General features: G+C 42.3%; 1 protein-coding gene across 16 annotated transcripts in view; it reads left to right on the top strand.

Annotated features, from left to right (window-relative positions):
- Nbas (NBAS subunit of NRZ tethering complex) overlaps positions 1 to 27,328 on the top strand; it is a 341,775-nt gene that overhangs the window by 95,847 nt on the left and 218,600 nt on the right. For all 16 annotated transcript variants that reach the window (NM_001427446.1, XM_087554759.1, XM_087554760.1 and 13 more), the window contains exons 24-29: positions 1,963 to 2,148; positions 9,298 to 9,471; positions 14,954 to 15,087; positions 17,231 to 17,293; positions 19,009 to 19,131; positions 27,078 to 27,180. In NM_001427446.1, the coding sequence (NP_001414375.1) occupies positions 1,963 to 2,148; positions 9,298 to 9,471; positions 14,954 to 15,087; positions 17,231 to 17,293; positions 19,009 to 19,131; positions 27,078 to 27,180 (783 nt within the window). The remainder of the gene's footprint in view (positions 1 to 1,962; positions 2,149 to 9,297; positions 9,472 to 14,953; positions 15,088 to 17,230; positions 17,294 to 19,008; positions 19,132 to 27,077; positions 27,181 to 27,328) is intronic.

The following is a 27,328-nucleotide window of genomic DNA, read 5'->3' on the forward strand; positions in this document are numbered from 1 at the left end:
GGCTTTTGTTACACTTTCTGTTTCCCTGGTAGCTGGCACAGGGTTAGTTACTGCCACTGGAGTCAGGGTCTCAGGTTTTGCTTCCTCCTTATTTCTCCGTCTGGATGTTTCTGGCACTGTCTGGAAGCTATGCTCAGTGAAGCGGGTGGCCCCCTTTGTCCTGTTCCAGTGGTACTGTTCACTATTTCTTGCAGGCATTTCTTCCTCCTGGGCTCTGACCTAGCTCAGGCTTTTCTTGCCTTGTCATGACTGTTCACGTTAGTGTGCTCATGTGGCCCTGTTTGTTGCTGTTGCCCGGGCTGCTGTTGTAGACACTTAATCTTGTCCATGCTCGTGGCCCATTTAGATCTTCTCAGATATTGCCCCATGATGTTTGTTCCCAAGTGTCCATGGAGGCCGTGCACATTGCTCTGATGGTAGGTGTTGGTTTCTTGCATTTAGACCTTCATCTGGGCTTCTTGCACAAGACATTGCATGAGCTATACAGGCTGCTTTACATGCATGTGCAGTGCAGAATTGACTTATTTCTTTCGAGTCTTCTCTTGCTCCAGACTTCTCCCTGAGAGGAGAAGCCAGGAGATCATTCTAGAATCCTCCTTACACATGCTACTCATGTGTTCCTACCGAATTCCATGTCTTGTAATGATCTGCTGTGTTCATTGTCTCATATGTCTTTAGTTACACTGCCATTTTACTTTTATCCAACACACAGGGAGTGTCCAGCAAATATTTACTCACTGCGAACAAGCGAACACACCAGCAAGTGAACGAGCAGGGCATTTCTGGCAGGGTTCCTTGTCCCCAAGAGCCGCAGCTCTCCTGAATGCTCAGTCTATTCTCAGTCTGTTTTTGGTCTGTCATTCTTAGTAATCCACTCTTCAGTCAGTATTGCTGGTGCTGAGTTTATGACATGCTTCTGGGGAACTCTGTCATTTGGGTATGGCATGGTTACTGCCACTCTCAAATGAGAGCTGATATAGTTCTCTATATGAGATGTGGACCCACTCACATTTCCTTGTGGATGAGGAGACTTCCTCCTGGCCCAGCCCTTCAATGGTATTATATAATGTACAGACAGTTCCACATGAGCTAGAAACAGGAGGCACTTTGCTGTAGTTGCTCTAAATGACCTATTTTCCTGTAAGGGGCTCCAGTTAAAATCAGTGGTTTGCTAAGCTTGGCACAGGTAGAATTCTTCTGTGTTTCTCTCATCAGTGCCTGCCTCGGCTGACTGGATGCTTGTTCTGTTTCCCTGGGAAAAGTCACACAGCACATGCTTCAGTGGAAACTTTAGTCAGGTGTCAGTCCCTTTATCCTCACTGTTTGATGACAGAGACGTCATCTGCCCGTTCTTTGTATTCTTACACCTATGTTGGCGTCATCTCCTTCTGGGCCCCTTGTGTATTGTAGACTAGGAACAGGAGACGAAGGGCAGTGTGGCTACAGCTGCTGATTTCCCTTCAACTGGAGGATGATAGTTTGTAAATTTGGTCAGGGAATAGAAGATAAATGTCAGTCTACTGCGCAGGCTAAGGAAGTGTTGTTCTTTGTTTTAGCTAAGAAATAAATATTTATTGAGTGGCTGCAGATGGCTTGGCACTGATCAGGAAAGCCTGTGGAGCAAAGCTTTATTTTGGAAGCACAGTGCTGTAGAGAAAGTAGCAACTAATTAGGCGTTCTCACTGCTGTGCACACCCCATTTCCCTCTGCTTTTGGTATGCTGGTGTTTTGTTGTAAGAATTAAGACAACTCTCTTTCCCTTCATATCTGAACCATCAGGACGTCTTGCTGACTGATACATTTTAAAGCAGTTTGATGTTGACATGTTTGATAAAGAACTCTAGTACTGTGTAGTAAGAGGCACCCTGACTTGGAATCGCACAGATGGGTATATATTTGATTCTTCACTGGGGGCTTTCACCTTGACCAAGTTGGGAGCTTACTGTGCCTTTCCAATTTCAGGTGGACTGCGCCTTGTCACTCGTTCGCCTTGGAATGGAGCGCCATATTCCTGGCTTGCTGACTCTCTGTGACGATTTGGTGACACTGGAAACACTGGTTTATGAAGCAGGCTGTGACTTCACCCTCACTCTGAAAGACCTGCAACAGATGAAAGACTTTGAGAAGCTGAGATTACTGATGGAGCGTGTGAGTGTCACCTGAATCGCCTGTGCGTGCTGCGGGCATCTAGCGCTGTGTCACGAGCCAACTAGGAAATGGCTGCCAATCATGGGAGTGTAGTAAAGAGGGGGTAGTGTCTCAGTTTTCAAAGTAACATGTCTGGGTAAATTACAGCAGGAATGCAGAACTGTTGGCTGTTTTTGTACCTTGCTTTTTCTTTATCTCTGACTCAGCTTTCCCCTTTCTTTCCCTTTTTTTTGCCTCTCTGTGTATCACCTCATTTCCATCTGCCATATTGTCCTTTTTCTCAATACTTTCATTTTTCTTAGCAGCCATTCACTGAGACTTGGTTTGTGTTGTATGACACCCTTGTTAAGAGTGGTAGATTTTGGAGCAGCACTTTGGAAATCCCGCGGACCTGTATCTTGTTTCAACAGTGTTTGGACGGAACAGACCCGGGGACTCCCACTTTATTAACTTTCAGCCGCCTTACAAGTCTCTCCAGTTGCAGCCTCTGGTACCATCTCCTTGCCGCCTTCGGCTCCTAGGACCAGCCAGTACGGTCTTTGCGGTTAGCTCCATACTATGGATCAGCCATGACCTCTCAGATTCGTCAGAATTATTCCACCGAAGTGGAAGCTGCCGTGACCCGCCTGGTCAACTTGCACCTGCGGGCCTCCTACACCTACCTCTCTCTGGGCTTCTTTTTCGATCAGGACGACGTGGCTTTGGAGGGCGTAGGCCACTTCTTCCGAGAATTGGCCGAGGAGAAGCACAAGGGCGCCGATCGTTTCCTCAAGTTGCAGAACGAACTCGGGGGCCGTGCACTATTCCAGGATGTGCAGAAGCCATCTCAAGACGAATGGGGTAAAACCCTGGAGGCCATGGAAGCTGCCTTGGCCCTGGAGAAGAACCTGAACCAGGCCCTCTTGGATCTGCATGCCCTGGGTTCTGCCTGTACAGACCCTCACGTCTATGACTTCTTGAAAGCCACTTCCTGGATAAGGAGTTGAAGCTCATCAAGAAGATGGGCCACCACCTGACCAACCTCAGTAGAGTGGCAGGACCACAACCAGCGCAGACTGGCATGATCCAGCCATCTCTGGGCGAGTATCTCCTTGAGTGCCTCACTCTCAAGCATGACTAGGCCTCTGCGCCTTCCAAGGGGCTCCCTCCTCTGCTCTGCACCAGCCACCTCGGCCTCTCTACCCGAGTGAACCTCTGAAGCCACTAGGCAGCTTTGTAACAGTCCTGGAGCCTCTCCCAAGTTTTGGACCAAGTAAAAATAAAGCTTTTTGAAACAGCAAAAAAAAAAAAAAAAAAAGTGTTGTATATTTTATGTCACGTGTACTTAAGCAGGCCTTTAATCCCAGCACTGCGGAGAGAGAGGAATGTAGCTCTCTGTGAGTTTGAGGGCACCCTGGCCTACATAGAAAGTTCCACCAGCATGGTAGCTATGTAGAAAGACCATATCTCAAAAATAGCTAGCTAGCTAGAAAGAAAGAAGTTGTGGGTCCACATTCTAGGGTAATTATGAGAAGTGATGCTGTAATTTTAGAAGTGATGAATAAAATAATGTATAAAGGGGAAATGTCATAAAGGGGAAACAAGGAAAAAGAAGCGGATCATTTTCCGTAAAATTAGTGATGTGAAAAAGGAGGAGGAGGAGCAGCTTCGGCAGAAGAATGAGGTGACTCTGAGCATCCCCGTGGACCACCCAGTAAGGAAACTCTTGGGTGGAGCTGAGGAACCAGGGCTCAGTGCAGAGCGACCCTGAGAGGAGCCAGCCTCAGGTAGAGAGCTGCCCTTTGCAGAACGGAGCCTCCATCACAGGTACCAGTGTGGTCACTGTGTCACAGATTAACCCCATCCAGACATCGCTGGCCTACATGAAAACCAGCGAGTCTCTTAAGCAGAACAACCGTGATGCCGTGGAATTGAAGTCCAATGGTGGTGCTGAACCCAAATTTCTCAAGGTCAACAGCCCCATCAGAATGAAAAACGGAAATGGGAAGGGGTGGCTGAGACTGAAGAACAACATGGGGCTCACGAGGAGAAAAAGGAAGAGTGGAATAATGTCACCAAAGCCGAGTCCATGGGGCTGTTGTCAGAGGACCCCAAGGGCAGTGACTCAGAGAACAGTGTGACCAAGAACCCCTAAGGAAAACAGATTCTGGTGACAGTGGGATTACAAAAAAGTGACCTTTGTTTGGATAAAGCTGGTGAGGCCAGAAGTCCTCTAGAACACAGTCCCAGCCAGGCTGATGCCAAACATCCTTCTACCCCATTCCCGAGCAGGCCTTACAAACCACACTGCAGGAGGTAAACCATGAACTCAAAGAGGACATCTAGCTGCTGAGCTGCAGAATGACTGCCCTGAAAAAGCAGGTGGCAGAGATTTTATTTATTTATTTATTTATTTATTTTTATTTTTTTATTAACTTGAGTATTTCTTATATACATTTCGAGTGTTATTCCCTTTCCTGGTTTCCAGGCAAACATCCCCCTCCCCCCTCCCCTTCCTTATGGGTGTTTCCCTCCCAACCCTCCCCACATTGCCGCCCTCCCCCCCATAGTCTAGTTCACTGGGGGTTCAGTCTTAGCAGGACCCAGGGCTTCCCCTTCCACTGGTGCTCTTACTAGGATATTCATTGCTACCTATGGGGTCAGAGTCCAGGGTCAGTCCATGTATAGTCTTTAGGTAGTGGCTTAGTCCCTGAAAGCTCTGGTTGCTTGACATTGTTGTACTTTTGGGGTCTCGAGCCCCTTCAAGCTCTTCCAGTTCTTTCTCTGATTCCTTCAACGGGGGACCTATTCTCAGTTCAGTGGTTTGCTGCTGGCATTCGCCTCTGTATTTGCTGTATTCTGGCTGTGTCTCTCAGGAGAGATCTACATCCGGCTCCTGTCGGTCTGCACTTCTTTGCTTCATCCATCTTGTCTAATTGGGTGGCTGTATATGTATGGGCCACATGTGGGGCAGGCTCTGAATGGGTGTTCCTTCAGTCTCTGTTTTAATCTTTGCCTCTCCCTTCCCTGCCAAGGGTATTCTTTTTCCTCATTTAAAGAAGGAGTGAAGCATTCACATTTTGATCATCCGTCTTGAGTTTCGTTTGTTCTAGGCATCTAGGGTAATTCAAGCATTTGGGCTAATAGCCACTTATCAATGAGTGCATACCATGTATGTCTTTCTGTGATTGGGTTAGCTCACTCAGGATGATATTTTCCAGTTCCAACCATTTGCCTACGAATTTCATAAACTCGTTGTTTTTGATAGCTGAGTAATATTCCATTGTGTAGATGTACCACATTTTCTGTATCCATTCCTCTGTTGAAGGGCATCTGGGTTCTTTCCAGCTTCTGGCTATTATAAATAAGGCTGCGATGAACATAGTGGAGCACGTGTCTCTTTTATATGTTGAGGCATCTTTTGGGTATATGCCCAAGAGAGGTATAGCTGGATCCTCAGGCAGTTCAATGTCCAATTTTCTGAGGAACCTCCAGACTGATTTCCAGAATGGTTTTACCAGTCTGCAACCCCACCAACAATGGAGGAGTGTTCCTCTTTCTCCACATCTTCGCCAGCATCTGCTGTCACCTGAGTTTTTGATCTTAGCCATTCTCACTGGTGTGAGGTGAAATCTCAGGGTTGTTTTGATTTGCATTTCCCTTATGACTAAAGATGTTGAACATTTCTTTAGGTGTTTCTCAGCCATTCGGCATTCCTCAGCTGTGAATTCTTTGTTTAGCTCTGAACCCCATTTTTTAATAGGGTTATTTGTTTCCCTGCGGTCTAACTTCTTGAGTTCTTTGTATATTTTGGATATAAGGCCTCTATCTGTTGTAGGATTGGTAAAGATCTTTTCCCAATCTGTTGGTTGCCGTTTTGTCCTAACCACAGTGTCCTTTGCCTTACAGAAGCTTTGCAGTTTTATGAGATCCCATTTGTCGATTCTTGATCTTAGAGCATAAGCCATTGGTGTTTTGTTCAGGAAATTTTTTCCAGTGCCCATGTGTTCCGGATGCTTCCCTAGTTTTTCTTCTATTAGTTTGAGTGTGTCTGGTTTGATGTGGAGGTCCTTGATCCACTTGGACTTAAGCTTTGTACAGGGTGATAAGGATGGATCGATCTGCATTCTTCTACATGTTGCCCTCCAGTTGAACCAGCACCATTTGCTGAAAATGCTATCTTTTTTCCATTGGATGGTTTTGGCTCCTTTGTCAAAAATCAAGTGACCATAGGTGTGTGGGTTCATTTCTGGGTCTTCAATTCTATTCCATTGGTCTATCTGTCTGTCCCTGTACCAATACCATGCAGTTTTTATCACTATTGCTCTGTAATACTGCTTGAGTTCAGGGATAGTGATTCCCCCTGAAGTCCTTTTATTGTTGAGGATAGCTTTAGCTATCCTGGGTTTTTTGTTATTCCAGATGAATTTGCAAATTGTTCTGTCTAACTCTTTGAAGAATTGGATTGGTATTTTGATGGGGATTGCATTGAATCTGTAGATTGCTTTTGGTAAAATGGCCATTTTTACTATATTAATCCTGCCAATCCATGAGCATGGGAGATCTTTCCATCTTCTGAGGTCTTCTTCAATTTCTTTCCTCAGTGTCTTGAAGTTCTTATTGTACAGATCTTTTACTTGCTTGGTTAAAGTCACACCGAGGTACTTTATATTATTTGGGTCTATTATGAAGGGTGTCGTTTCCCTAATTTCTTTCTCGGCTTGTTTCTCTTTTGTATAGAGGAAGGCAACTGATTTATTTGAGTTAATTTTATACCCAGCCACTTTGCTGAAGTTGTTTATCAGCTTTAGTAGTTCTCTGGTGGAACTTTTGGGATCACTTAAGTATACTATCATATCATCTGCAAATAGTGATATTTTGACTTCTTCTTTTCCGATCTGTATCCCCTTGACCTCCTTTTGTTGTCTGATTGCTCTGGCTAGAACTTCAAGAACTATATTGAATAAGTAGGGAGAGAGTGGGCAGCCTTGTCTAGTCCCTGATTTTAGTGGGATTGCTTCAAGTTTCTCTCCATTTAGTTTAATGTTAGCAACTGGTTTGCTGTATATGGCTTTTACTATGTTTAGGTATGGGCCTTGAATTCCTATTCTTTCCAGGACTTTTATCATGAAGGGGTGTTGAATTTTGTCAAATGCTTTCTCAGCGTCTAATGAAATGATCATGTGGTTCTGTTCTTTCAGTTTGTTTCATGTGTTCTTTCTTGATTGCTTCTATTTCCATTTTTAATTCCTTCAACTGTTTGATTGTGTTTTCCTGGAATTCTTTCAGGGATTTTTGCGATTCTTTCAGGGATTTTTGCGATTCTTTCAGGGATTTTTGCGATTCTTCTCTGTAGGCTTCTATTTGTTTATTAATGTTTTCCTGTGTTTCCCTAAGGGAGTTCTTCACGTCTTTCTTGAAGTCCTCCAGCATCATGATCAAATATGATTTTGAAACTAGATCTTGCTTTTCTGGTGTGTTTGGATATTCCATGTTTGTTTTGGTGGGAGAATTGGGCTCTGATGATGCCATGTAGTCTTGGTTTCTGTTGCTTGGGTTCCTGCGCTTGCCTCTCACCATCAGATTATCTCTAGTGTTACTTTGTTCTGCTATTTCTGACAGTGGGTAGACTGTCCTATAAGCCTGTGTGTCAGGAGTGCTGTAGACCTGTTTTCCTCTCTTTCAGTCAGTTATGGGGACAGAGTGTTCTGCTTTCGGGCGTGTAGTTTTTCCTCTCTACAGGTCTTCAGCTGTTCCTGTGGGCCTGTGTCTTGAGTTCACCAAGCAGCTTTCTTGCAGCAGAAAATTTGGTCTTACCTGTGGTCCCGAGGCTCAAGTTCGCTTTTGGGGTGCTGCCCACGGGCTCTCTGCAGCGGCAGCAACCAGGAAGATATGCGCCGCCTCTTCCGGGAGCTTCAGTGCACCAGTTTTCCAGATGGCCTTTGGCGTTTTCCTCTGGCGTCCGAGATGTGTGTGCAGAGAGCAGTCTCTTCTGGTTTCCCAGGCTTGTCTGCCTCTCTGAAGGTTTAGCTCTCCCTCCCACGGGATTTGGGTGCAGAGAACTGTTTATCCGGTCTGTTTCCTTCAGGGTCCGGCGGTGTTTCAGGCAGGGGTCCTGCCGCTCCTGGGCCCTCCCCCACGGGAGCCCAGAGGCCTTGTACAGATTCCTCTTGGGCCAGGGATGTGGGCAGGAGTGGGCAGTGTTGGTGGTCTCTTCCGCTCTGTAGCCTCAGGAGTGCCCACCTGACCAGGCGGTTGGGTCTCTCTCTCACAGGGTCTGGCAGAGATTTTAAAACTACTCTCAGAGAAAAGTGTGCCCCAGAAATCTTCTAAACCCCAAATTCTACTCCAAGTACCTCCCCAAATACCATGTCAGGATATTTTTAGTGTCTCCAGGCCTGAGTCACCAGAATCTGACAAAGACAAAATCAACATTTAATATATTAGTTAATATATTTAAAACAGTATATAAATCTATATACATAAGTATATATTTAGTATATACATATATATTTTCACTTGCTTTCATATGATGAACACAATATGGATTTTGATATGCACATATTGCATGTCTAGCTGGATTCTGGCCTGCCCAAGACAATTATTCAAAACATAGATATTGCTTGTACATTGCTGTTGACTGCATGCACACTTTACATTTATTTGTACTCTCTATTCTGTAATAAAAAAGTACTAATTTTGTTTTAAAAAAAAGAAAAGCTTGGAGACTTTATTAGCGAGGTGGTATTCCCAGTGGCTCTTCTCTCTGGCCTGTCTACTCATCTGCCTCAGCATCTACGTGCTGTCATCCCTTAATCCTTTTTCCCTTGGTCTCAAATGTCTCTCTCAGCTCTTCACATGCTCTTGTTTTGGCTTTCTCTGCATAAAAACTGTCTGCAATGGAGGGCCTTTGGCGGAGTAGTAGCCATAATGTGAATGTCTGCTTGAGGTGGGTCTAAGCCTATGGGGACCCTAAGCCAGTTCCAGTCTGCAGAGATGGGTGCAGACTTGTGGCTACTGTAGTCTACCAACCCTAGGAGAAGGTAACACACTCTCCTGCTAGCAATTAGGCCTAAAGTGAGTAAGGGAGCTGCCATGCTTTAAAAAGGATGGGGCTGACTTGCCTGTTACCGTACCATATTGAATTTCCGTGGTTAATTATGCTTACAGTGTTCTGAGGACAACTACGTGACCAGTGCCTACCAGTGGATGGTTCCTTTTCTCCACCGCTGTGAGAAACAGTCTGCTGGTGCGGCCAACGAGCTACTAAGAGAATATCTAGTAACTTTAGCTAAGGGAGACTTGAAACTTCCCTTGAAGATATTTCAGCATTCTAAACCAGATGTAAGTAGCATATCCTCTTCACTTCTTTCTTTAGTCTGAACATTTGCTTTAGTTATACATTTTTATAATTAGCTTCACAGAGAAAGCCCTGCAAGTAGAAAATAATTGCCATTTCACATTTAAAAAGTTTGAACATTGTTGATGTACGTTTTCTCAAAAGTTTACATAATTGGGGCTATTTTGACTCATTCATTCCACACTTCTAGTGTGTTCGTACTAAAGCCTGTAGTTGGCAGTCTAGAACGCTAGCTGAAGGTATTTCACTGAAGTTGACTTGCTCAGTTTCTTTAGTAAGTGTAGGAAGGGGAGGGGGCTTTGTACCACTGTAAAATGTCCATGAGATTGCCTAGGTCTTCCAAGTGTGCACTGTGTTCTTACCCAGCATATTTACGCTGTCACCAATAAGCAAAAGTCTCTTCTCTCAGGGACATCTGAAAAGTTTATGAAGGTCTCTAAGTTCTCCTAATAATATCCTCAGTCACCCCAGTGCTTCCTATAGCAGCAGAAAACTGCATGTTGAAACTCGGTTTCTGTATTGTTTGGAATTGGTTGAAGGAAAGCCATTTTGTTAGGTGCAAATACTTTTGCATTGTGGAAATCTCTTAAACTTGTTACAGATAAAATATACTATTTCAGGCAATGTAGTGATTCCCATTTCACTGGAGTTGGACTTTAAACAAGGTGCCACAGTCCCTGGGGCACTGTCATGAGACTAAGCCAAAGGCACTTCAGACTTCTTCCAGTTGTTAGTTACGACTGAGCCTGCTTCTTCGTCCTGGCCTCCATTAGCACCTCTCTACAGTAAACAGTCATGTCTTTGAGTAACCCAAACATGAAGGAAAAGCATTGCTGGGTTTATGAGAGGGTCACTTGTCTGCAGTGCCTCTGCTTATTCAATATTTAAAGATTTCCATCTTCTCATGATCAACCAGTGCCTGGTTTGGCATTTGGGGTGAGCCTTGGTGGGCACTTAGGGCAGTGCAATACTGTACTCCGTGCTGGGTGGGTTGACCATGAATGTTTTATAAGGGAAGAAGAGTTGACTTTAAGTTCTTCCTGCAGTCTTGTTTGTGATAGTTCTTTCATATGGGATCTTGTAAATCCTTTGTGTGTAGTCAGCTTTTTGTTGTTTTTACCTGGACCTTTAACATGTGTTTTTGAATAAAATATGTTGCCATTTGCCTTTCTTCAAACACATGGGTACTGGGCAGGTAACAGGGATGCTAGGATCTTTTTTTCCAGGACCGCCTCCGTATATCTCAGTGTTACCTCTCTGCCACACAGGGTTTACGGTGTCATAGTCTATGGACATGTTCTGAGTGGCTTGTGATTGTGTGCTGGCCAGCATTGGAGTGGCTTGGGATGGGTCTTTGTTTCCAGTCTGCTTCTTCATCCCTGTGTCTCTTCAGAACACATGAGGCCATTCACCGGGAACTTAACTCTTTACCTCACCAGGACTCTATTTTGGCTTTCTGTGATAGTGGACTAATTTCTTCATGAACAAGTGACTATCCCTACTTCTCATTTACTTGATAAGTAACTGCTCCCTTTAGGTCCTATTTCTTAAGATATTCTCAGAAATCGCCCGTGACTTCTCCATGCTTTGACAGATTTTTTGTACCTGCTTCTCTTATTATGTCTTTACTTACTCGCTATCATGTGAAGTTTTACTTTTAATTTCCGCGTCATCATAGTCATCAGCCAGATACTGTTGTTTTGAGTCATGTTGATAAGTATTTTCCCACTTAACATTTACAGTAAACTTTTCCTTCCCTTTCTTTTTATAGATTTATTCTTTTTAATCAAAATTCCTAATATATTTGGCATTTGTTCTTTTATGTAGTGTGAGTTATAGATATGTTTTTATACTGTCTTAAATAGCTACTAAGCAAAATTTATTAAGCGGTTTATTTTTATCCTAGCGACCTGAGGTGTCACCATTGTTATACAATTATATTTTCAGTATTCTGTTTCTGTCATAGAGTTTTCTCTACCTTCATTTCCTTCAACTATTTTGTATTTGTGTTTATAAAAACTTGAGTTTCTACGTTAATTTTTATATCCTATTATTTCATGTTTCTCTTGGTTGATTCTTTGATGCTCTCTAAATGTTTTATCAGATTATTTTTTCTAGTTGTTCATAGTGTGTAAATTTTTTTGAAGATTTATTTATTTTATGTATGTGAGTACACTGTCGCTGTCTTCACACACAGGAAGAGGGCATCAGATTCCATTGCAGATGGTTTTGAGACACCATGCAGTTGCTGGGAACTCGAGACCTCGACCTCTGGAAGAGCAGCCAATGCTCTTAACTGCTGATCCATGTCTCCAGCCCCCATAGTGTGTAATTTTAGGAATTTATTTCTCTAAGTTCTGATTCTGTTAGGTTTGATTGCTGCTGTACAGCACAGTGGATAGCCTGCTGTTGATTGTGGGAGTTTCAGTTCATTGACTTTTTAGTACTTCTGGGTGGATGTTCTTTTGGTTTGAGAGAAAAGAGTGATGGTTGAGTGGCTACTAAAATGATACCAAGGAAGGAATGATGAGAGCAAGAAAATGTGTCTCCTAGGCTGTAAGTTGACACATCATGTAGGGGTCTTCACACACAAGAGCCAACAGTATCTTCTGAGTGCTGTGATTTTTGTATATAATATCTTGTTTTAAGAAAGATGTGCATACTGGTTTGAGAGGAAAATATCACAGTCAAACAGAGATACCCAGATAAATAGGATCTTTCTTAAAGTAGTAAACCAGTTCTCACTAGGCTAGTCTGTGCAAGATACGCATCAGGAACCATAGCACCTAGGAATTTCCTATTGAAATTAGATCTGAGCAGACTGAGTCCTTGAGATCATATCCTGGGTGAAATATGGATAATACAAGGAGACATCATCAGCCTTACAACATGCTAGGGGAGAAATATAATGTGACCTCTGTACTGCAGATTTTTGTCCTTTGTATTAACTGACTGGATTTAGCTAGGCTTGGATCACAGATGGTTGAAGAAAATCTTTATATTTACTAAACATGTAAAATTTCTCTTTTGGATTTATTCCGGTATAACATCCACATTTTACTGTTACATGTAGTCATAGATGAAATAAAATCTGGACCAGGGTATATGTATTTATATTTTATATGTAAAGTTGATAATCATTCTATATAAAAGACTTGTACATCTGCAGTTTTGTTATCTACCTGACCTTGGAACAAACTTACTATAGATAGCAAGTAGTAACTAGTTTGAATATGGCTAATCTGTACGGCAGCTGGTTCAGTTCATGATAGAAGAATAGGTATGGCATGGTGGCACCACCTGGGTTCCCAGTCACTTGGGATGCACAGACAGAGACATTGCTTGAACCTAGGAATTAGAAAATAGCTAGGTGTACAGTGAGATTCTTTGACTTAAAACAAACAATTGTGGCTTGATATGAGGTAGAAATGAGATTGAGTGGAAAGCAAAAGACTTTTCTGTTACTCTTCATGCAGAAAGACTTTCAGTTCTGAGTATAGATGACTAAATACAATTTCTACATCATTGATATTAGAAGTGGCTCTTTAGTGTCAGGGAGGGGAGAATAAGAGGCAGTGGGTCAGATGAGATATCAAGGCTTGGCTTCTGCTTCAGATGCTTGCCCAGGCTGCTCTTATCTGGGGTCTGTGTCGAGCTTTCACATACTGGGTTTCTTCCCTTATAAGCTATTGGCTACCATGTCTTGCCTCAGTTCCCTGGGTCTTCCTGCATGTGCACACACTTCCAGGACCTCCAGAGCTCATGCGCCTGATTTAGGCCTTGCAGCCAGGGGCCCAGATTGTAGTCCTGGCCTCATGACTTTCTAGCTCTACCACCATGAGCAAGTCACGTGAATCCCCAGTGACTCAGATTCTTCATTATGCAAAATAGGAATAATACTGGAATTAGTCTTGCAGGGTTCTTAGGAGGACTTAGAAATTAATGCAGAAAGGTAGTTAGGAATGGCACCCTGTTCAAAATAAGAAACTAGAAAGGCTAGCTACTTTTGTCATTTTCTAACTCTATTGATAATTTGTTTTACTCCATATATGCTTATTTTATCAGTCACTTTATAACCTTGAGTAAATCTTTGTCAGTTTGTCAGTTCCAAATTAATGATAGTATTTTTCATATTATTTTGAAGATGTTTATATATGTCCTTTACCTCCTCTGCTTTAGAAAAACTATTTCTCTGAACTGTCACTGATTTTTTTTAACTCATTAATGTAATTCTTTTACTAAGAAAGTGCCTGTGTGACAGCTTCTCTCCCTCACTTTACATCGTGTGTGTGGTGTGTGTGTGTATGTGGTGTGTGTGTCTGTGTGTGTGTGTGTGTGTGTATGTGGTGTGTGTGTCTGTGTGTGTGTATGTGTGTGTATGTATGTGTGTGTGTGTGTCTGTGTGTGTGTGTATGTAAGTGTGTGTGTGTGTGTTGTGTGTGTGTGTGTGTGTACAGTAGATGCTGAAATTCTACAGTGTAATCAGAATCTCCTAAACTACTTAGCTACAGAAGGCTTTTAATCGGGCTGGGCTTTCACTCCAGGGTAGAATTCTTGCCTATTCAAGACCGTGAGCTCTATCTCCACGGAGCCCCAGGATCTTGTTTCATATTTTCCCTTCTGTGTCTCTGTTGTTGTTGTTGTCGTTTTGTTTTTTTTTTTCTGTATGTTTTTACTCCACATAAACTTCCGTCCTAGTTTTTGTGGTGAGGTAACATAAGCTTTCCGTGTAGAGCAATGGCTTTACTCTTTTCCTGTACCCACATTGAAGGGTGCAGTAATATCTTATCTTGTAGATGAGAAAAATAAGGCGCCATTTGCTTATTTGTGTGTGTGTGTGTGTGTGTGTGTGTGTGTGTGTGTGTGTGTTTCATAAATACTCCAAGAAGAGCAGTCTGTGGTTTAAAGTAGCAAACAAATGTCCTATATGGAAAGAGGCCTGAGGTGGTCATCTTGTGCTCCAGAACTGCAGTGTGCTCGGTGGTTGTGCCACTGCATGGCGGTTCCCCAACAGAGCGGGACAGCGGTGCAGAGTAGGTAATGACTGACATGAAATGTATACGGGAAACGTAGGCTCTACAGTGTCTGATAACACTTCAGGAATTTCATATATTTTTGTAATTGAAACACAGAATTCAGATGTGGGGGTTAGAAATGTTATTTTTAATGTCACTGCCTTTATAATTTACTGTGTTATTTGCATCTGCTTTATCTGGAATGGGTCATAAATTTAGGAGTCTGATTTTAGTAGATGAAGCTTGTGGGTTACAAATGATCTTTTCCAGCTGATTCTGTAATTAAAGTGTGATTTCATCTAGAATTATTAAATACCTCAAAAGTCTGCAAGCTACAGAAAATTCAAGGTTTGTTTCTTTGGCTGATTAATGGCGCTATTTAATATTCTATTGACAGTGGAGTCGGATGTGGAGATACTGACTTGAGTCCAACATGCTTTGTTTTCCCTAGCTGCAGCAAAAAATTATTCCTGACGAGGACCAGCTGATGGCAATCGCACTCGAATGCATCTATAACTGCGAGCGGAGTGACCAGCTCTCACTCTGCTATGACATCTTAGAATGCCTCCCACAAAGGGGATGTGGGTAAGGAGCCCCAGGAATCCAATCTCTTCTCAGTCTACTATTTATAACAAAGGCACTGCTTTTCTAAATGTTTATCAACAGAAAACTTTGAGCCTGTCAGAAAGATAAGCGTCTGGGAGATAGCTCAATGGTGGGGTGCATGCTCAGTATTCACACGGCCTCGAGTCCATCCCAGCCCTGCAGAACATAAACCATAGAGAGATGAAATTAAAATTGTCTGTCATCTTGGTGTCTGGAGCTAGCCTTCATTTTTCTGTTGCTATATGGGAGTTCCACTGTAATTATAATTTCTGATCTTCTGTTCAATGTGATCATTATACACTGAAAAGTAAGAAATAAGAATCCTCTGAAGGTCTATAGCACTGACTTCATGGTTCTTAAATTGGGCTTTAGTTTTCTTTCTTTTCTTTTTTATCTTTGTATTTATGGACTACTTTGTTTGTTCTGTGAATTCTTCCTCCTTATTCTGTAGTCAGTAGTTCTCTCCTTCGACGTCAGGTAGCTGTCATTCCTTCTTCCTTTGCAGTCTAGTTCCTAAGTGTCCCACAGGGATGCTCAATACCAGGCAGCACCCGTATCTTTATGCCTTTGGTACATCAGCCAAGGCGCTCCCCTTCGCTTGTCTTCAGCTTCTTCAGTAAAATTGAATATTTAGTCAGGGAGCCTTCCTTGTTGTGGGTTTCTTCTGTCCTTGTGTTCTCTATCCCTCATCTTATGTCAGGGAACTGTTGGTTTTTACTAGATGCGTTATAGCTCTCACCACGTGTTCAATCTACCCTGCAACACTTGTTGCATAGACTTGGATACAGGAAAAGATGAATGGAAGACGATTTTGCACAGTAGCAGAGTATTATCCCGGAATCTGACCTTTTGATTTTCACGATGAAGGTTGTTTTCACAAAGTAGTGGATTGGCTGCCATCATACTGATCCAGCTACCATAGGAGCATCACTAATGGTTGTCCTCCTTGTCTAATGAACCAACAGCATCCCTTATGAAAAAGGCGTCTTGTTCAAGCTGTTTAACCCAAATCCCAGCAGTCCCTTAGGCTGAACTTACGGCTCACAGCTAATGCAGGTGCTTCATACCTGCAATAGTGAGTTTTCCCTCAAGAGATGTGAGTAAATGCTTTTCCCAGGTACGGTGCCAGCGGTTGACCAGAGGACAATCTTAATTCAGCGTTGTGAACTGAAGAGGTTATTGGTCTTACTTATGTGGCATGGGTGCCAGATGCGTAGATGACCCCAGAACAGCCAGACTACTCTAAAGGCTGAAGTGGGTGGTGACTTCTGTATAGACGGCGTATGGCCTTTAGCTAACTGTTCACAGTTTTATGTACTGTAATACCCCCTAAACTCCAGACACGTGCAACTGGGGCAGAATCACATACAGTTGGTGTGGAAGAGGTGGCTGAAACCTCACGCTAGGTCTGTTGACCTTCTCCGCTCCTTCCTTCCTTGACAGGCTGTCAACAGGCCCAGTCTCAGGTTTGCTCCTGATTCATCACGGCTTCTCCAGATGAAAGTGGTGATAGATACCATGCTCATAGGATAGTGTTCAACAACAGTGCAGAAGGAGACAGATGTGACACCTTAGGAAAGCAGTCTCCAGCGCACAGAATCTCACACCATTTATGGGGCAACTGGTCTTCTCACTGTGAAAAGTTAGTCATTTAGAAAAACACATTGTTAAGAGAGGCCACATTGTACTATAAGGAGCTGATGGGGACACAGTCCTCTCCTCATTTGCAAGTATCAAGTAATGTATGAACATAGTTGAAATGAAGATTTTTAAGACAATAACTAGATAGCTATTTGGCGCTTACTTTCCCAATATTTGGTTCCACTAATCTAATCTTAATTTATTGAATTGATTCAGTGAAATAGGCATATTTGACTTTACCATATGCTTTTGGGTGTGACCAGAGATGGGTCTGATAGTCACATTGTGCTATCAGTACCTCAGGGAAATAGTGCAGGACCCTGGAGGTCTTTGGATGGTATGTAGGAAATAAGCCTCAAATTTTAGTTGAACAGTGTAATATTATCATGTATAAGAGAAGCACCCTTTTCTCCTCCATATAATTGTTTTATATTTTATTAAAAACTCACTTCTAAACCTAATTTTTATGTTTTATTTTTAGGCTCAATACAAAGGTAACCTCATCTCTTCATGACATGGTAGACCAACTGGAGAAAATTCTCAGGTGAATACAAAACACAAGTCTTCTTGTCCCATGCTTGCTCAGCTGCACCCATGGCCTGCCTGTCATTTATGCCTGGTTTGAACATGTAGTCCCTTGACTCTCTTGAACATTTTCTCAACGATGTGTGCACTGTCTTACTCTAGCAGAGTGCTGGGATATGAATCTGATAAGCTCGAGTGTGCATGCACATGTGCTGTGCTCCCAACGCCAATACTTCTACTCCCTGGTGTAGTCTTTGCTGGGAGCTAGAACTCACTAGTGTAGACCAGTGTGCATCGAACTCATAGGTAATCCTCCTGCCCCTAATACTCACTCCTGTACTGTTATGTACAGGTGTGTGCTTCTTTGTTTGTTTGTGGGATTTATAAAAAACATTTTGCCATGTAGCTCAGGCTAGTTCTAAACACATAGTGATCCGCTTCAGCCTTCCAGAGTAGGGTTAATAGGTATGAGATGCCATGCCCAGATAAGCTTATATTCAAGTCCAAACATTTCTACTCACTAGCTGTGTGACCTTTGAACCTATGGCTTTCTTAAGTATAGTAGGTATTTCATTACATGGTGAAAGTGCTATTAGATTAAGAAGCCAAGGTCCCTCACATGTTCTAGACACACAAGAAATGTTCATTTATACAGCACAGCAATAGTTGCATCAGTCAGCAAACAGTGCCTATTGCATTGGTAAGATTTGGAGCATAGTAGTCTGTGTGACTTACTGTTGGGGTAATATCAAGCTGTGTTTGAACTTTAATGTGTGTTTTTTTTTTTTTGGATATTCTTAAATTTACAATGAAATGTTGCATTTGAGCTGTCTTTCTCTGAGACTGAAATATTCTTAAAGTGCCCTTTAGGGAGTTTGGTATTATTTACTAGGATTCATTTTTATGTGTTATACATATTGTAATTTTTAAGTATTATGTTATAAAATTATACTTTAATCTTATACTTTAAAAGTGAAAATTTTATACCATAAAACGTGTCTAGGTATTATATATGAAATTGAATAAACACTGGGTGCTGTGAATGAACCTCAGTTGGAGTGCTCGTTCAGTGTGCACAAAGCTTTGATTCTCAGTCTCTCTCCTAAAATGTCCATGTGCTGGTCTGTTTGGGTCATCCCAGCACTTGGAGGTGGAGGTAGGAGGATCAGAAGTTGAGTATCATTCTCAGGTGTGTTGCAAGACCATGGCCAGTCTGGAATATGAGACCTTGCATCAAAGTGAAAAAACAAACAAATGCACAAGGAAAGGAAGGAAGGAAAAAAGGAGGCAAAATAACAAAACAAATTATTCTTTTAATATGTAATTACTGATGATATAATTTTATTAAGTGTTTATGTAGAAACACATCATTATTTGGAGACCATCAGTCTTTTTTTTTTTTCCCACTCAAACTAGAGATGGTAGTGTAAAAATATTTTAAGTTGCATTTAGGGGAACAGAATGCCCCATGCACCATATTGCTTGCATACTGCCAAGCCCTGACAGTACTAAAGTCACACATTTGCCTCATTACTATGCATGCTTTCTGAGTGGTGGCAGATTGCCAAAGACATTTTGAATTCTAGATTTCATCTTTTGAAGATCATTTATTCTAGGTATAGTCTAAAAAAAGCCAATGAGAACCATGTTGTTTATCTCTAAGGATAATCTAAATTCTTAAGACATTAATCGCTTGGTTTGACCAATGTTAAACATTTCTTCTTTCACTTATAGTGTGTCTGAGCTTTTGAAAAACCATGGACTGGAGAAACCAGTTTCGTTTGTGAAGAATACCCAGTCCAGCTCTGAAGAGGCTCGCAGCCTAATGGTTCGACTGACCAGGCGCACTGGGCGGAAGTAAGTGATGATCACGATTGATTGATGCTTGTGGTTGCCTGTTTTATTATTTATGTTGTTTTATTTTTTGACAACCAGCCAGTTATCTAACTGTTCCATAACATACTGAAGATATAGAGCATATACTTTGATAAGATACCCATGCATATACCCATGATCCATGCCATCATGGTAGTCACAATGATGACCACGTAGGCAGGGACCTTACAAGTTGCTTCTTCACAGTGCCTTTCCTCCTTCTCATGAAGTTCTCACCCACTCTCCGAGCTGCTACTCTTCATTTTTCTGTCCTTTTCCATATTCTTCTCTGTCTGTCTCTTTTACTTAGCATCATTTATTATGTGGTTTATCCATGTTGCACTGTTACTCGGTAGATTATACTGTTTCATTTACTGAATAGTATTCATGTGTTAGAGTCACTGTGCAATCTGCAGATGCTTGCCTACTAGTGGATATTACAGTTGTTTTGAGTTTTGAATTTTACAAACACAGCTTTTAAAATTATTAATTTTTCAAGTGAATATATTTAATTTCTTTTTTATCAATACATAATGGTAGATAGCAGGATTATATGCTGAATGAAGAAGATGATGCTAAAAGAAACCCTCCAAATACTCTGTTCGGAATCCATACAGTTGGCTTTGACAACAGCCAATCAACCTTGAGCCTTTCATTCCACGGGGCAGCATGTCTTCTGACCTATTCAGTGTTTTCATGTTTTCAGTATACATATGTTGTAATTGCATGGAAAACTGATTCCTAGGTATATGTGATGGTGATTTGAATTAAATCCTTTTCAAGTTGTTCATTCTTAATGTAGCAGTGTGCAAATATGTGTGTGTATACTTGTGAGTTGGAATTTTCCTCCATAGCTCTGACTGGCTGCAAACTCATAATTCTCTTAAATCTTATGCCCTGTCTTCAAAATTCGAGGGTCACAGGTATACATCACCAGAACTGATCAATGAATCGTGTATATATTGATCTTGTGTATTCCAGTCTTGTTGGATTTACTTTATATTGTTGATTGTATAACTTAATTTTTATTCTTGTTGCATAACATAGCTCTACCAGATTTTAGATACTCGTATTTTCAAATGAATAGGTAGATAAAGGATAGTAATCTTAACAATTTTAAAAATAGAGTATTTGTGTTTAGCAATTTTTAGCCTTTCTATGTCATCATTAAAGTAGTACATTTATTCTGATGGAGCTATGAATTTTGTTATATCTCTTTGGGAATTTATTTAGCTGCAAGAGAACTAGCAAAACCGAATTTATTAGTTAATAACTGCATTTCTTGTGCCCCCATACTTAGTAGTCACATTTCTTAGTTCATTTATTTATAAAGTTTTATTCATGATATTTTTGAATATTTTTTTAATATTCACATTTCTTAATCATGAATATGTGAAATTTCCATTCATCTTATCATATGAATATTTTGTTCTTGTCAATTTTGTGACAGTTTAATGCTTTAATATCAGCCCATGTAAAAGCAAGAAATATTGTACCTTCTGGGTCTGTCTAATGTATGCAATCAAATGTGAGGGAGAAATAGATTGTCTTGTAGAAAAATTGGCACAACATTTCAAAGATATTTCCAACTATGTGAGAGCCAAATGGCCCATAAGCACACTGAGAAACGTTCGGCCCGTTCTACTAGGTGTCTGAGTGAACCCACAGCAAAGCCTCAGTGGGAGGACCTGTGACTTAGCAAAGCCTCAGTGGGAGGACCTGTGACTTAGCAAAGCCTCAGTGGGAGGACCTGTGACTGGCCCTGACTGTGGGACAGTAGGTGGAGAGTGTGGCATGGAGAGGATGACATAAAGGTAAATGTTTAGGATGGGGGACCCTGAGATAGAGTCAGAGCTTGGACGTGCTCCCTATGTGTGTATGAGGGAGTTACCTTCAGAATCCGTCACGCTGGGAAGGAATAAAAGTGTAGGGAAGCCTGGAGGGTAATCTTAAATCCTGGTGGAACGGGGAACAAACTTGCTGTCAATAGGATTAAATAATGAATTGTTAGAGATATAGTTGAGTTTGATAAGAGAAGAAATAAAATTCCAATACTAATAAGATAGTAAAGATACTTAGCTTACATTCCAAGTACAGTCAAATTCTTTGTGTCTGGAATATCCTAGCGTTTTGTGCCTTTCTTTACTCACTGTCCCTGTCTCTCGTATAGTGTTTATTAACAAATGTATGTGCCTTAGGTTTTCTTGTAGGTTGTAAGTTACAGCCAATGGGATTTAAATGAGAAGGAATGTATACTCTATGGTCCTGTGAATTCCTGGCTGACTGGTCCAGTCTAAAGACAACTTAGAAAGGGTCAGTGTTCCCAGAGTGATGCTGTGTAACTCTAGGACCTGTGCCCCCACAGTTGGAGAGCCTTGTTCTTGCTGTTGAGTTCCTTATTTGCTTCTGATGTGCCCAGTGTGAGGTTCTATCCGTGGTGATCTGCTCACAGTGAATGTTTAGGAGAACATGCTCTCACTTTGAAAATTGTCAGCTTGCTATCTGTCTTAATACATGAGCATGCCTACACCTTCAACACCTCTAAAACAGTCTGATGTATATCATAAATGATGGTAGAGCCATCCAGTTCATCATGAGTCTAGATTTTACCATCATGAGTGTGGTGCATCTATACCTAGGTTGGGGGTAGTCTATCTCAAATACAGACTTGTAACTAATACTCTATACTGGGGCATCTTATTAGCTTGCTACACTCTCGTTTCTTAAAATCACTTTTGATTCTTATTTATGGGATATATTCTGGAAAGGGCCATTGTAAATGATGTGTTATAATTTATTTTAATTAGGATCTCTACTTATGGCTAGCCATGTGTGAGGGAGCATTTATACCATCTGTCCTAGTGCTGATAGCTTCCAGAGGAACAGCTGGGCTGTGAGACTTGTGTTCAGCCTGACAAGACCAGGGTCTGCTTTTGTTGGGCTAATAAGGTGGACAGGAACTTCAGACATTTTGTTACTTCACTGCCTTTAAACCAAATCTGAAAGGAGTCCCACAATATTTTTGAAGTCTATCAAAAAAGTTCAAGGAACAAGAGAAAATACTGATATGCTTACTATATAGGTTATTCTGGAATACTTATAGAAGCAGCAATGTGTTAGATGTTTGTGTGCCAGAGAAGTATGCATCCTCATGTGTTTCACGGTACATGAAACAAAAAGAATTGCCCATGTCATGTACCGTGAAACTATCATGATAGCGAGGCATGTGCTCATTCAGTTTTTATCACGAGGACCAGGGCAATTGCTGTTTCAGTTCCTTGTGGGGGGAAGGGGGGGAATGGTGGGTGAGCTGGGGGCAGAGGCAGAAGAACTGCTCCAACCCAGGCCTCGTGGCCAGCCTGAGCCACACAGTGAGACTCAGCTCCGAAAGCACAAGTGTGCAGGAAAAAGGTTTTTAGGTCACTAAAATGCTCAACACCTATCTCGTCCTTTTATGCACATAACAGATAGAAATGGTGGGTGGCCCAGTGGAAGGGGAAGCCCTGGGTCCTGCTAAGACTGAACCCACAGTGAACTAGTCTATGGGGGGAGGGCGGCAATGGGGGGAGGGTTGGGAGGGGAACACCCATAAGGAAGGGGAAGGGGGTGGGGGATGTTTGCCCGGAAACCGGGAAAGGGAATAACACTCGAAATGTATATAAGAAATACTCAAGTTAATAAAAAAAAAAAAAAGATAAAAAAAAAAAAAAAAAAAAAGAAATGGTGGGTGGCATAGCATCTCTCTTTGTAAATCTAGCTGTCTTGGAATTATGATGCCCCTGCCTCAGCCTCTTGAATGCTGGGATAATAAGTTCATACCACAGCCCCTGGTAACAGTGATGATTTTAAATGATAATATATTGAGATAAACAAGACAAAAGATTCATGTAAAAGAAACTGTTTTATACTTGTCAAACCCAAAAAGCATCTACCATTTTCAAATGTCGATTTCTGTTATTGTCTGGGACTTCATAATTAGAGGTAAACACAGTGATTCCATGCTCAGGTACGTTCAAGTCAGATGGAATGAGAGAGAAGCAAAGAAACTTACAGATACTCCCCTTCCTGTTGTTTTAGAACATACTTAAAACAAAATGTCTTTAAGACCTAAAATCCACCCATTTGTTCACATTTCTCAAATGCTTTATCAGGAAACTCACGTGCCTTTTCTTTACTGGACATTAAGTTACCAAGAAGGGAGCCTAGAAGTCAAATGAAAACCCTGAACTCCATGCAGGTTACTGAGCCCATTTGTATGTTAGGAGCATCTCGCAAGTCTGCAGCTACCCAAAGTTTATCTTACCCATTCCTCATGATTTCCTGAATTGGGCTTTGAGTAAGGACCATCTAATTCAGCAGTATCATGCGTCCATACCACAAATTCATGACCGTGGGTGAAACTGTTAGCGAACCCCCCTTCCCTGCTGTAGGAGAATCTGCAGCTTGGGAAACAGACAAGATGGTTTTTCATCATGGGATTGGGAAACCCTCCCTGGCCCCGCAGAACTGCTGAGGTTGATAAATGGCCTCTGTGTATACTGTAGAATGCTGTGCTCTGAGCACGATAGCCATCACCTCCTTCAGAGCAGCTATGATTCTTAGCCTGTGGACTGTTGATGTTCCCTTACAGAAAGGAGGGAAGAGGAGAGTCATCGTCCTACGCTTTCCAGTCAGCTGTATATAATTTTGCCCTGATTTCATGTGGACTCCTGGTCTGGGGAGGCACTAGAGTTTATATACCATGGAAGGTTAATAGATTCCTCTGACTCCCTTTTTTTTTTTTTTCCCCCAATCTGGGGGAAAGTGAGCCTTTCCCATGGTCTGGCTGCTTTGGGTCACCTATGTGCCTGTGAATAACGCCCATAAATTTCTCAGAGAAACTCTTTAGGGAGGGAAGTATGTTTATGGCTCACCATGGAGAGAGTTTTCACAACATTGGATGGAGATGGCAGGACTTAACAGAACCAACGGTAAGTTTGGGAAGAGCGGTGGCTTTTCCTTGTTATGGGCTTTAGACAGCTGAAGCTATGCTCCGTGAAGGAAGATCATCTGCAGCAGACATTAGAATGAATCTCCCCATATGGTGTGGAATGTAGGTCAGTCTCTTTGCTGCTGTCGTCACTAGAGGGTTGCTGTTTTGCATAAGACATGGGACTGAGGCCCGAGTGACTGCACAGAGTAACCTGCAAGTGTAAAGAAGAAACTACAGTAGGATGAGCAGCTAGAGTCCTTCACTCTACAAACTACAGTAGGACGTGCAGCTAGAGTCCTTCACTCTACAAACTACAGTAGGACAAGCAGCTAGAGTCCTTCACTCTACAAACTACAGTAGGACGTGCAGCTAGAGTCCTTCACTCTAGAGTCCTTTTTCCAAAGGAAACTGGAAAAAGAAAAAAAAAACCCAAGGGGAGGATAAAATAGAGATGTTGACTTGCACTTCTTAAACCTAGAGGACACTCAGAGGTTGAAGAGAATACAGGTCACCATCCAAGGAGACCTCCTGGAGTCTAAAAATGTGGGACTCACGGGATCTTCATGGTAGTAAAGAAGAAAAGCACAAGGTAGAAATGGTCATTCACCAGGTAGGACAGGGCTGTGTTCCCACAGTTGAGAAGGCTCATTTGGTTTGATGAGCCCTCTTGTACAACCATTTTTGATGATGCAGGAATAGCTAGGCAGAATTTGACTAGTATAGACCAGGGAGTAAACTGAAGTAGTTGGTAAAGTGCATAAACCATTCAAGAAGGTTTAGAAAATGGATGGAAAATGGTGCCTGTCTTGGTCTCTGTCAGCAAATAGAGAAAAATCTATGTTGAATTTATCTTCCTGGGGCGGGGTAGGGTTGAGGGAAAGCCTTCTGAAGACTTTAAAATCTTAATTAACTGTTGAATAAGGGTGGACTGTTAGGAGCCAGTGAATCCCACAGTACCTGCCACTGTGGAGGAAGAGGCTCTTAAGGGGTAGAATCCACAACAGCCTTCACCTCCCCTAATCAGCAAGCCATGTGGCTGCAGGTAAGGGCTGTGCAGGGATTTGCAAGTCCCACACTGACCTGTGTGTTCACTCATCTTATATTTCAGAACATCGCAGGGTTAATGCACAGGGTTTATTATCTTGTATTGCAGAATAATGGGGTGGGGGATGTTGGAACTAGGTATACACTCATTCTGTCAGTTCCAGGACCGTGAACATTAACTGATAAGTATGGTGATAACAGGGTGCAGACAGAAGCTTGGTCTAGGGATCAGTAATGACATTTCTCTCTCATGGTACATTGTTTGCCCAGCCAGCATGGCCTCTTAAGGCCTGTGTGTGTAAAGGAGGCCCTGGCTGTCTGCAGCTGCTATACAGTGCCAGCCAAGATTCTGTCAAGCCCAAGGGATCAGGAGTGGGGATGAGTACAGTCCACTCAACAGCCTGGATGAACTAAACCAAACACTATCTGGATTGGAGCTGAATGCTTTGGTCTGCTCACTGGCCTCCCCTTTGAGGGGAATCTTGACAATTATGTCCTAGGAATTATTGTAAAAGACTACTGTCCTTTTTGGAGTCTGACGCTTCTTCCTAAAGCAGATGGCAATGCAGTAATCAGTGTGAGGCCAATTGTCCCTGGCCTGCCACCTGAGAGGGCAACTCCTGAAGGTCACTGTTTTCATTGCTTCTGAACTTTGCTGTCAGAATTCCAAGTAAAGCAATGGTTCCCAACCTGTGGGTCTCAACTATTTCAGAAGTTGTATATCAGATATCTTGCATATCATATGTTTACATTATGATTCATAATAGTAGCAAAATTATAGTTATGAAATAGCGACAAAATTATGGTTGGGATCACTACAACATGAAGAGCTATATTAAAGATTCGCAATATTAGGAAGGTAGACCCATGGACAGACTCATGGCTCCAGCTGCACATGGAGCAGAGGATGGCCTTGTTGGACACCAATGGGAAGAGAAGCCCTTGGTCCTACCAAGGCTGGATTCCCCCAGTGTGGGGGAATGTCAGGACAGGGGGTGGGGTGGGGTGGTTGGGTCGGGGGACACCTTCATAGACGAAGGGGGAGGGAGGATGTGATAGGGGCTTTATGGGCAGGAAACTGGGAAGGGGGATAAAATTTGAAATGTAAATAAAAAAATCCAATAAAAAATTTATAGAGAGCCACCAGCCTCCAGCCACAGTGCTGGTTGGTGGTTTACTGTTCTTGTGTGCCAAACCTGATTTAACAGTGGTTTAAGGTTGCTTCCTGTGTCTTAATGTTCATGTAAATTTCAGAAGACTTTGGGTAGCTGGGCCTGGTGGCTCCTGTCTATAATCCCTACATGCTAGAGTGTAGGGTAGGAGAATCAAGAGCTCTATGTGGATTCAAGGCCAGTTCAGTGGAGCTATGACGGGACAGTGTCCCAAAGAAAAATTACCAAACTAAACAGAAATGCTTAAATAACCAAAAGAAGACCTGTGTAGAGTGCAGTGAAGAAGAAGAAGAAGAAGAAGGAGAAGGAGGAGAAGGAGGAGGAGGAGGAAGAGGAAGAGGAAGAGGAGGAGGAGGAGGAGGAAGAGGAGGAGGAGGAGGAGGAGGAGGAGGAAGAAGAAGAAGAAGAAGAAGAAGAAGAAGAAGAAGAAGAAGAAGAAGAAGAAGAAGAAGAAGAAGAAGACGAAGACGACGACGACGACGACGACAGAGGAGGAAGAGGAGGAGGAGGACGAGGAGGTGGTGGTGGTGATGATGATGGAATTTGAAACTCGCACATGTCTCTGTTTTTCTACTTCATTTTGCTGTTTTTTTTTTCTCTATAGGAACTCTGTTTACCTTTTTTTGTAAATTCAAATGAAATTTAGCCCTATGGACTATTTGAAAATCAGAGTGTGCAGGATGGTAGTCCCTGGAGGGCTCTGGGGTCAGCTTTCATGTTTTGTTCCTTTCTTTACCCAGGCAGCCTTCCGTTGGGGAGTCACACTGGAGAATGCTACTGCAGGACATGTTGACCATGCAGCAGCACGTGTACACGTGCCTCGATTCCAGTGCTTGCTATGAGGTAACTCAGGCTGTAGAATACTTCCTTTTCATTTTGGTTGTTGTGTTTTGCTGCAATGGGGAGACTGTAAGATTTACCGTATGCAGTAGATTAACAACTAGTGATGGGTTAGCTAGCCATCCTGCCTCCCTCACTCTGCTGATGGTAG

This window comes from Rattus norvegicus, chromosome 6, assembly GCF_021556685.1.
Source record: "Rattus norvegicus strain SHRSP/BbbUtx chromosome 6, alternate assembly SHRSP_T2T, whole genome shotgun sequence".
NCBI classification, from domain to species: domain Eukaryota; kingdom Metazoa; phylum Chordata; class Mammalia; order Rodentia; family Muridae; genus Rattus; species Rattus norvegicus.